Raw genomic sequence first — 12,635 nt, forward strand, 5'->3', positions numbered from 1 at the left:
TGAACAAAGAAACTTGCATTATCTCAGCATAGTGCTGCAGGCTTATTTTTCACGGATGAGATATGTCTGTGAATTGTAAGTCAGTTAAGCATAAGCCTCAAGGTTATTTTACTTTCAACCAATATTCAGACCGTCCATTTTCTTTTATGCGTTTATGCAGCATAACAGCTTCTTTTGAAAATTGCAGGTTTTATTTCACCGACAATTTATATATATATATATCTCAACGGCTAGATAATGGCTACATTAGATAAGGTGCTGCAGAGACCTATCGTAGTATGTACTAGCAGATTTTAAAATTATGTTAAAGAAAACACATAAAAACATAGAAGAACATCTTGTATTGATAAATTAAGATATATTACTGTACAGCAATTTCTTATGGTGATCGTTGATATTGGCTGTATTTTCACGGGAAATTCAGCTACTTAATCATTAAGACGTTTGTTTGTTTGCTTGAAGTTATGCACAAAGCTACACAAAGGGCTATCCGTGCTCTTTATGTTTGTACATAACACCTCACAGTGTAACACAATCCATGCTTGCTGTGTGTATGTAACACTTCACAGTGTAACACAATCCATGCTTGCTGTGTGTATGTAACACTTCACAGTGTAACACAATCCATGCTTGCTGTGTATATGTAACACTTCACAGTGTAACACAATCCGTGTGTATGCTTGCTGTATGTATGTAACACCTCACAGTGTAACACATTCTATGCTTGCTGTGTGTATGTAACTCCTCACAGTGTAACACACTCTATGATTGCTGTGTGTATGTAACACACGTCGGTAGAGCAGTAGAAATATGTTCATTTCCGTGGACATATAATTTATGTTTTCATCTTCTGTTTGTTCTTAATGCAAGTGATTTTAGTTATGAACTAAGATTTATTTTTCGAAAGACTTAAACTATTTGTTGAATGACCACTTGGAACAAAAATACGACGCTTTATTTACTTATTCAAGTAACAAATTTGTACACGTTTTAGTTGGAACAATTTCATTCTGATTTAAGATAACCTCAGCACTAGTGTATTGTTACTAATTTTAATTTAAGGTAACATTTAATATCAACAACCTGATTTTCAAAAGGGGCAATATATATATATATATATATATATATAAGACTAAAGATCTCAGGTTGTAACACTGGCCCAACTTGTAAAGAAAATAACTAGTATTGTGATAACGTTTTATTTTTATTCCGTGTTGCAATGCGATCCTAGTTTTTGTAATAAAAGAGAAATAAAACCCTGCGTAGATATTGTTGCTTTCATTTGCATAATTCTCCCTCTTCCATACTTAGTTTATGTGAAGTGTTTAACGAGGTTAAAACGTAATGTTGTTAATTTATTAAAATGTGGACACTTTGTTTATTACGAATGGTTTATTACAATGGTAGGAATTATGAAGAAAACAACAACACATATAACGCGTTGTCTATTTTATGCTGCATATGTATCTGAAATACACACAGTGCTGTTTTTATTGTAAACAACTGAACTGCATCCTTTGTTTTGTGGCTAATTCAGGCCATGAATATTTTCACCACACAGAACTCCCAATTTTTTTAGCCGTGGTTGAGCTTTCACACAGACAATCGATCAAAGATTTTTTCAATGTTGTTAAAGTTCAAGATACTTTAAAATACGGCTAAATATCTATAGCAGAGATCAAAACACACGATGTCCGCAAGATATAATTGACTTAAGAGCAGTGTTTTCCATAAAACTTGCAAGAATTAATTTAATGTGAAGGAGCGGGCGCAACGGAAACTTTGCTCAGTTAGGGGGGCGCCGTTATTTAAAGTTTGGAAAATACTGGTTTATAATATCATCTCTGCTGTTTCAGGACCGTGGCGTTTAGTATACAAGTAACAACAATAACGGAAACCGTTAGAAAACTTAAAAAAGATATCCATTGACAAGCTTTCTTCCGGCTCCACCCTAAACGCTGAGGAACATTCAAATGGCCTTGGAGTGGTCTTTTGTTTGTATTGTCACTTTCATTTAATACCAGTTTTTCCGACTTTGAACGAGTGTGTTTCAGGTGACTGCACAAGAGATGTTAGTGAATAGTTTAAGAGTTTATCACATTGTCACGTTTGCAAAACGTTACTTTTTTTTCTTCAGAAGCGACACGGTCATTGAAGCATGACTACCAAGTATTTGTATCGGAAATGCACTGTTAAGTCCAATTCTAAGTTCCTAAGCAAACGACAGTAGTTTAAAAACATTTATTTGGTTAATACTTCTACCAGTGATAAAAAAAAAAGGTTAACAGGAAGAATATAGGAAGTAACTATATGTATACGTCTTGCATTTACTTTTGTCTCTAAGGCTACACAATTACACAATAAGTCGGTGTGGTGAAAGAGAGTTTTGTTCTCCTTTTTCCATTGTTTATTTTGTGCGTTTGGTTGAGGTATTGATGTATAATTTAGTCTAAAATATGTAACAGTTGATAAATACCGGTACTCAACAATCTGCATATGACCATTTCGAACATAACGCCCTTAAAACAACCACTCTAACGCCCCAGGATTGGGCTCGTGTATGTTGACGATACTTTCATAATACGGCAACATACTAGAGATAAGATTTCAGAACAGTTAACATCTCGCGAAACTATGGAAATAGAAGAAGATAACAAACTGCCATCTGTAAATGTGATGGTTATTGAGACACGTAGATCACATACCACAGAAATTTACAGGAAAGAAATCGTTTGTTTGTTCGTAATTATGCACATAGCTAGACAATGGTCCATCTGTGCACTGCCCACCACGGGTATCGAAACCCGGTTTCTAGCGTTGTAATTCAGCAGACATGCCGCTGTGCCACTAGGGGCAGGAATGAAACAGACACGAGTAAATATCTAGACAAAACAAAACAAAAATCACCCACTTCAACTATGTAAATACAGGCGTTTTTAGACTACCTGCTTTCCAGAATGAACAAGTTTGTAATACAGAAGATGTCAAGAAGGAGGTAAAAAATAAACATATCATTACAAGGCTCGTCGACAATGAATACCTGGAACACTTGATAAAGAAAACAAAGAAGATAAACATTAAGGACGAGCTAGGAAGAATATTACAGACACGCAGTTATGCTTTCCTATCAAAGGTTTGTCTGAAAACATACAGAGTATATGTAAGTAACATAAAGTCAGAGCAGTTTTCAAAAGCTCCAGTACAGTACGATCACAATTAGCACCAAGACACATCTAGAGAGAAAAATCACCAAATTTATTTCTCCAAGCCATTTGTCTTGGCTGTGGTTTCGCTAACTAGTAAATAGGGACAATGGAAATGTAATTATCCATTCATACGTGTCCTTAATTAGATGACAAACGTTTGTCTTTAACTTTTATTTTTTACGTTCACTATAGGATAGCATGGAAGCGATGGTTAATATTTTAGGTTTCCACAAGAAACGACTGGACTATTTTTATTACATCTTGGAATTTTATTTAGAGTAGCGTTTAGTTTCTTACAGAGTAATAGCGAACAGTACGGCATGATGAGTTATAGTGCTACAAATGTCTGCAAGTGTTTCAGTTTCACTAATACACCCAGCTCTACAATTATTTTGAAAATGTACACCTCGATAAAAATTAGAACTACTGGTTTAGTTTGTTGCAGTTAAGTGCAAGGCTACAGAATGGGCTAACTGTGATATACCCACTATAGGTATCGAAACTCGGTTTCTAGTGGTATAAGTCCACAGACTTATCACTGTGCCACTTGAGAGCCAGAAGAACTCCTTATCTCAACTTCATTAAAGAAACATAAGTTGGGTCAGAAAATATTTTAGTTTTTGCAAATAACAATCCATTCAATGGGGATCCAGCTGTCTCCTCTAGCTAGACTTCTCCTATTTGCATCAACATAAGGTTTCTTTTCTATATACACTTTACCCAAAACTTAAAGGCCATGTCACGTTGTTTCTTAATTTATTATATTGCAATAAGAACGTTAATAATAGGTACGTCATTCTGTTCTGTTTCCTTTACCTTTTCATAGTAATATGAGAAATAAGATCTCACACATTCATTACCTTCTCATGATTCTTTAACATGTATTAGTCCATTTGAAACATAATGTTATAACTTACATGTATTCCTATTACCGTTTCTCATAGATATACTTAGAACCTCAATTTTAATTCCCGATAAGAATTATACACGAAGAAGATAAAGATTACTATAAAAAGTAAAACATTTTGCTGGGGTTCTAAGCTTGCTTAATGAATTTTTTTGAGGTTTTTCTCTACGTTTTCAAATAAGTCTTAGAGTTATCTTTTCCTAACGATGAAAATTTTATGCCAATAAAAGAAAAATTCATTAGCGTGTAATTCTACAGTATCCGGGTTATTAATAGCTAACATATTTTCAGTCATGGTTTTCAGTCATATTTTTATCTTGGGACGAATAGATAGTTACACATTTACGTAGGTTAAGATGAAGATGTAGTTCAGAGGACGAACTTCAAAATCTTCAACTGATGATTCCTTCCGATTTCACTCCTTGCCACAAGAATAGTGTGATCAGTAAAACCCAAGAATAGATAATATTTCTTGTTGAATATAATTCCAATTTTTGAGTTCATACTTCACCAAATAATTCATCCATAACCGTAATAAATAACCTGAAAGATAAGAGATGAGCTTGTCAGACTCCTCACATGACTGGAACTTTAGACATGACTATATTCCTTAGTCTAACATCTGCTAGATATTTTTATATGAAAAGGTAATATATTTGCTGAAGTTGGTGTTAATATTTTGAATACTCTAAGTTCAATAAAAGAGTCAGCTATGGAATCAAAGGCTTTAGCTAAATCCAAAGACATAAGACGCGAATCCAGCATTATTAAATTGTAATATAATATCTCCAAGTAGCTACAGTAGAGAGTCGATATACCTTGTGGTAATACTTCCACTAATCCAGCATTATTAAATTGTAATATATCTCCAAGTAGCTACAGTAGAGATAGTACGCTTGCACAGTTGTTCTCTTCTCTTTATCCAACTGTTAACCATTCAATCTGTTGCTTTAAATACCCAACCAGTATGGCAGTTTTCTTAAAGTAATAAAGTACAAGTCTCCAGGAGCTGATAAAATACAGTTAAAAATTTGAAACAGATTCCACAAAAAATTATGTGTATTTTTAATTGTTTATTGTTGAACAAAAATTTATATACAAATAAAATATTGTATGGATAAGCTGATACCTAAGAAACGTGAGCTCAGCCAAGCAGCAAACTGGACATCAATTACTCTTCTGTCGAGTATTGTTAGGAATTTTCATTCTCTTCTTTCCAACATCTGAATGGTTTTTCTACCTTGTGGTAGTACTTCCACTGAAGCCCGCGACCCGCAGATTGTTTGTCGAGTGCCCTAACCACTATACCAAGCTATGCTCCGTAAGGATAAGAACGTGTTCTTGAAGTAAACTTGAACCCAATCAATCATGGCATTATATCAACTAGGGTTGATGTTTACGAATTTCCATCATCGAATATGCTCTCCTTTTCAGCTGTCGGAACGTTATAATGTGACGGTCAATCCCACTATTCCTTGGTAAAAAAGAGTAGCTCAAGAGTTGGCGGTGGGTGGTGTTGACTAGCTATCTTCTCTCTAGTTATCACTGCTAAATCAGGAACGGCTAGCGCAGATACCCTCTCAGGTAGCTTTGCCCAAAATTCAGAATAGATAAGCCAAACCAATTATCTTTACTATACATTTCTTGCAAATGTTAAAAATACTTTCTTGATCTGGTGTTTTTCTTATTGCTATTTTCTTTGCCACCACGACAGTTCTTGGTAATTAGACAGCGGGTATGACAAGAAGATTTGTCATATAGGATATCTAAAATAGCGTTGATAATATCTATAGCTTGACGTCTTTCGATAGCTAAGAATTCATTAATTGCCCCCATTGGCTCAGCGATAAGTCTGAAGGTTTAAAACACTATAAACCGGGTTTTGATATTCGTGGTGGCCACAGCACAGATAGTCAATTATGCAGCTTTAGGCTTAACAACAAACAAAGAAATCATTAATCACTTACCATTTAGATGATAATTCTGTAGGTAATGAGGTGCAACACAGTCTTTAAAAATGGAACTATTTTAATTTCATCAAGCAGTTCAGGAGCGAAAGTTTCTTCAGGACAATGCTTAGACTAATAATCAGCATTATCAACGTCAGACTATATAATACTAACTAAGGAAGGACTGTCAGACTATATAATACTCACTAAGGAAGGACTGTCAGACTATATAATACTCACTAAGGAAGGACTGTCAGGCTATATAATACTAACTGAAGGAAGGACTGTCAGACTATATAATACAAACTAAGGAAGGACTGTCAGGCTATATAATACTAACTAAGGAAGGACTGTCAGGCTATATAATATTAACTAAGGAAGGACTATCAGACTGTATAATACTAACTAAGGAAGGACTGTCAGGCTATATAATACTAACTAGGGAAGGACTGTCAGACTATATAATATTAACTAAGGAAGGACTGTCAGACTATATAATATTAACTAAGGAAGGACTGTCAGGCTATATAATATTAACTAAGGAAGGACTGTCAGGCTATATAATACTAACTAAGGAAGGACTGTCAGACTATATAATATTAACTAAGGAAGGACTAGAGTAACATCAATTCAAATGAGTATTACTTTCATTTTTATGTATAGTGGATAAAACGAGTAACCGTCTACGTTGATCACTCACGCTGCTTCTGTGTTGCTGACAACGTCTTTGCCATTTTATAGCATTCACAAATCCTCCCATGAAATTTTTGAGGATAAATATCATTGATATGGGGAATATCAGGAGTTAATATTGTATCTTCATTCACCAATAACTATCTTTTTTGCATAGCTATTGATCCAGTTGTCATTTCTTTATTACATTCTACATGATGTTTTAAACTTTGAGGTTGAGACAAACCAATTTTTGTACAGATTATCCTGTATTAATCCTCACAATTGTAAGGTTCATTTGATACAAACGTAACTGCTCAGGGATAAAGAGTATTTACAGTAGTGACTTTACACAAATGTATACAAGTTGCTACTTTCAATGTAAAGACAGTAAGTGTTTCGGAAATTCAGTTTGATCTGTAAACAGTCGTAAAGCGTTGTTGTAAAAATATTTTGAAAATTTGGCTGGTTCAGGTCTTTTGTCTATGCTGAGTCGTATAATACATTGGCCATCCAACTGAGGCTCATTATTACAACTTTAAGCTTCAAGACAAATTATAAGGGCTGCTAACCCTTATGAACTTCCTGCACATCAATAACCAATTACCGCCTAATGGTGATGGAGTCTCGCTGGGTGCACAAGCCTGGTAATTGGTCGCGTGCCTGTGTTTTCTTCCCTATATTTGACAAGAAGAAAAGGTATTGACGGCTCTCACCACGACATCATAATACAGGTTGGAATAGTTTGGTTCACGTTTCTGTATTGTAAATCATTTCATTAATTAAGAGGGTCATGATTACTCCCGCCGTTTACTCGCGCTTTATTGAACTTCTTCATTTTGTCATTGAAAGCACTGGGGCAGAAATCGAATTGTGTTAGCGCCGTTCAAAGGATCCTCGATTAGGTCAACAGTAAGTTTATCTGGACTTTCATAGTTAATATAGCCTATTGTGTAGCGTTGCACTAAAACAAACAAATTAATTCATTCTTTCCACTACAACGACCATCTCTGAGCTTTGTTTTAATTGGAGAGTCGAGAATGTGGAATCCAATAGAAGAGATGAACAAACAAACAAATAAAAAGATATAAAAATGTTATAATTCAGACATATAAGACTTTGTAATATCGTTCTATATACAGAACTCGTAATGCGAAAGACAATACAATAAAATGGAATAATGCTAAAATAATAGAATAATGATATGAAATATGCCTTCTAAATCCATGTAACTAATAACGCATTTAGCCAACCTGGCACTGAAGACAGCAAATTCTGGGTATACCTCTTGAAGGTGTTCAAATAAGTAGTAGTTCCTCCAAGTCCTGAAAAGGGTTATTTTTTGTGGATGTATTGGTTGGGATTTGATCCTAGATCTTTAAGAAAAGGCTGGTGCGTTATACACTTGTCTGGATACACACTAATAACTACATACTAATTACTAACTAGATTTTATCCTAGCATAGCAGTCAGAAAAACCTAGACACCTTTGAAAGCATTTAAATAACATAGTCTAGGAGACCCCAGACGAGTGTATAGCAAACACATCCATCAGCATTTCAATGGACAAACGTTCGAATCACAGCTACAATAACCACAGAAAAAGACCCTTTCAAAATTTAATTGAAACGAACAGCAGATTAAAAGGCGAAACTTACTAGGATATTAGTAACTAGTAGTTAATAAAACGATTAGTAACTAATTAACAGTTATACCTAAGCGATTTTATACGCTACTAAACCATAACGACAGTATTTAAATGTTTAACTTACCATTTAGTTTTAATACTTATTGAAAAGTGTTTGAAACGAGACTTTTAGACCTTTTGTGCCAGCTTTAAGACTGGTGTAAAAACGTTTTTGAGGCTAAACTCTACCGGAATGAGTATACTATTAAATGACTGTATCTGCTTGTCTGTCTTTCCATGACGTAAATGTTTCGACTTTCTAGCCTTTGATCATCATGGAACGTTCAGGAATTATTTTGTACCTTCCAGAGAGAGAATCTTAAAACCCCTTAGTTTATTAACTTTATGTAGGTTCTGGGGTACGTTCTACATTTCCAGATTACATAAAAGTACAAGAAAGATAACATATTGAAAATATTTACGTTATACGAGTTGGAGTGAATTTCTAGAAAATTGTATGCCAATATATAGTAGACCTTGATGGCGAATGACGCACTCACACGTCGTCCCGCCATCCCCATGGAAACAAAGAAATAAATGCGCGCTGGGACAGTTGCTGATAATTTAAAGGTAGCCATACAAAATATCTTTTTTACTATAATGCTGTTATTGTTGTTGTTAAGCACAAAGCTACACAATGGGTTATCTGCGTTATACCCACCATTTTTCATAGAAAGTGACTTATGAATTTGAAGATGACTAATAATGATTACGTATGGTCAAAATCAGATGCGGAACAAATGATTTTACTACTACTACGCTGAAAAAAAAAGAAACATATTTGTTCTCAGTTCTAGTAAGCCCGAATAATTTAAAACGATATCAATGGCTATAAATGACAACTTTAGCAAAATAGGGAAAACATTACGAAAGTTTCTTTGTCCTGTTTGAATTATATTCAGTAAAAAAACCTTCCTCTAGCTTAAGAAATGATCTAAATATATATATATATATATATAGAAATGTTTAGCTTTGTATGTTTGTTAGTAAGTGTAAAATTACACAATACCCCATCTGTGTTGTGCCCACCATGGGTATCGAAACCCGGTTTTCGCGTTGTAAGCACGCAGACTTGCCACTGAGCTATTACGGGAAGAGTGGGGGGGGGGCAAATTTTTAAAAGAGTATAATTGTATAATTACAATAATTTATTCATGTAATTATTAAAAAAAGGATGGAATGGAAATGTCATATTCTGTAAAATATGTTATGACGAGTTTTCTTTGAACATTTTCAAACTTTCTTTTTGATAAACAAAATTAATTCACTTTCTACCCACCAAAAATACTGTCCTGAACTACGATCACTGTAACTAATAAATTGGAGCTTTACATAAGTAATAAGTATAACTACAGTAAAAAAAAGGTATTTGAAAAAACAAAAATATTTGAGATCTATTTGATTTTGATCGAGAGATTGAAAACGGACAGTTATACAGACTAACAGATAGAAGAGTGTGCAGATAAATCGATAAACACGGTGTATCATAATTTTTTAATGTGTTGAATGTGGTTTTCTGAAATTCCTGTTTTTCTTAGGTTGAAAGGAAGATTCGTACATTACCGTGTTATCCAGTTTCTGTTGTCTCATTAAACGATGACGAAACCGAGGATTCTTTACACAATTATATTGGTTTTAATAGTCAGCATGACAACAACCGTTCAAGGTGAGGGTTTGTTTTTTCGTAGTGTTCTTTAGTGAATCCTAACGTATTTTTCAAATAATATCACACGAACTTGTAGATAAGCGCTTTGTTTGGATAATATTTGTAGAAACATTATGTAAACGAGTTGATAAGCACTTTAATTGGATACTGTTTCTACAAATATCATAAAGCGAGCTAATAAGTGCCTTAACTGGACTCTATTTCTACAAAAATCACATAAACGATTTGATAAGCTCTTTAAAATACCTTTTCCTCGAAATCACGCAAACAGTTTTTTTTCGTTAATCCCTCCAACGTTTTAGTTTTTCCATGAGCATCATATATATGGTTTTAATAAATAGTAATTTTAATAATTTAAATTGAAAGTATTTTACATTACTTTGTCAATAAATATTTAAATGTGTTTTTATTTATTTTGTGATCAATATAAGAATATAAATCTGCTGTACACTTAAAACAGAAACGTTGCACTGTATCCATTTCTTCAAAAAGTGTTTACTTCTGAGTTTATGAAAGGGTTACATATACACTGTCAGCATTTTAACGTTAAAATAATTTGAACGTATAGCGTTTTTAATGAGTATACATTGAGTATTGTACTGGAAGATACAGTTTTTTTAATGAGGATATATTGACTATTGTACTGGAAGATACAGTTTTTTTAATGAGGATGTATTGACTATTGTACTGGAAGATACAGTTTTTTGAATGAGGATGTATTGACTATTGTACTGGAAGATACAGTTTTTTGAATGAGGATGTATTGACTATTGTACTGGAAGATACAGTTTTATGAATGAGTATACATTGACTATTGCACTGGAAGGTACAATTTTTTTGAATGACCTATCTTTATAAACTCGGACTGTAAGAAAAATTGAAGATATACAATAAATAACTGATGATAAGATAAGGAAGTGTAACTAAAAAGTATTCCATTTAGTGTGTGTGGCATACTAGAGAGTCCCTGCCGCTTTAATTTATAGCTATTTTCAAATGCTCACAATTACTGTGAAAGCAAGCAAACCGTGAAGAGTAAAAATAATGGACTGAGACAGCAGTAAACATGATGAAGATCAGAATTTACATATAGACGTTTCATTACTTTGTTTTATCTTTCGTATTTGCATACATCAAAAACAGTAAGTACCTTTCTTAGATGCACTGGTGCATTAACAAAACAGTAACGTTGTTGATGGAATGATTTAGTGTTTTTTGTTTTCCGGAGTCAATTGCGTATAACTTTTGTTTGTAGAGTCTTTTGCTATAGTATCTCTAAAATGTATCTTCCAGACGGTGGCAGTGAGAAAAAAAAAACGGACAGCAGCTGTCGTAAAGTATAATGTTTATGAGGTTTAATCATATGTTTAAAATCACAACTATTCGCGGATATTTTAAGAGAGAACTACCTGGTGGTTCGTGTAGTGGCTAATACAAAATGGCAAGCTTCTGTAAAATATTGATGTAATATTCTAAAAAAGCACAGAAAACTCGCCTGAGAAACAAAACTGTACAACAAAGAAGAAAGGATTTGAGATAACCCAGTGACGACCACCAGTGGCAGAGCGGTATGTCTGCGGACTTATACTGCTAAAAACCGGGTTTCGATACCCGTGATAGGCAGAGCACGGATAGTCCTTTGTGTACATTTGTGCTTTATAACAAACAACAACAACAACAACCACGCGTTTGGAAAAAAACCTTTTATGCCTCTTTTATTTTCTTAATTGCATACAAAGCCAGACAAACACGTGAAAAAAAAAAGATGCACTACGATTATTAAGTTTTGAAAACAGTAAATATATTAGACCACCTATGTTTACAAGCGATAAACATAGGTACTTTCACCTAAGAAATAGGCCCGGCATGGCCAGATGGTTAAGGCGCTCGACTCGCAATCTGTGGGTCGCGGGTTCGAATCCCCGTCACACCAAACATGCTCGCCCTTTCAGCCATGGGGGCGTTATAATGTGACGGTCAATCCCATTATTCGTTGGTAAAAGAGTAGCCCAAGAGTTGGCGGTGGGTGGTGATGACTAGCTGCCTTCCCTCTTTTCTTACACTGCTAAATTAGGGACGGCTAGCGCAGATAGCCTCGTGTAGCTTTGCGCGAAATCCATAACAAAACAAAAACCTAAGAAATAAGGCGTGAATGTAGGAAACTTGAAGAATAATAATCATTCAACCATGTGAGTAGATACTTACTTCTTGCTAGAACAAATTGGAATATAATTCGATATTTTGATTCTGCAAAAAAAAACACTAAAAAAGGCAACAACCCCATGATATAATACATAATGAAATGATGGCACAAACGTTTCTAAATTACAACGGAAGAATGCCTTCATCGTTTTATTCACTTCATTCTTTTCTCGTACCTTTTAAGAATCTTTTTTTCTGAAGATCTTTACCCCCCAAGTGGCACAGCGGTATGTCTGCGGATTTACAACTCTAGATTTGTTTGTGAATTTCGCGCAAAGCTACACGAGGGCTATTTGCGCTAGCCGTCCCCTAATTTAGCAGTGTAAGACTAGAGGGAAGGCAGCTA

General features: G+C 34.4%; 1 protein-coding gene across 1 annotated transcript in view; it reads left to right on the forward strand.

Annotated features, from left to right (window-relative positions):
• Positions 1 to 10,068: 10,068 nt before the first annotated feature.
• LOC106466448 overlaps positions 10,069 to 12,635 on the forward strand; it is a gene marked incomplete at its 3' end in the record, with an annotated part of 28,336 nt that continues 25,769 nt past the window's right edge. Inside the window, exon 1 of the mRNA XM_013926730.1 lies at positions 10,069 to 10,087. Coding sequence (XP_013782184.1) covers positions 10,069 to 10,087 — 19 coding nt within the window. The remainder of the gene's footprint in view (positions 10,088 to 12,635) is intronic.

Source organism: Limulus polyphemus, unplaced genomic scaffold (assembly GCF_000517525.1).
Source record: "Limulus polyphemus unplaced genomic scaffold, Limulus_polyphemus-2.1.2 Scaffold2261, whole genome shotgun sequence".
Lineage (NCBI taxonomy): Eukaryota > Metazoa > Arthropoda > Merostomata > Xiphosura > Limulidae > Limulus > Limulus polyphemus.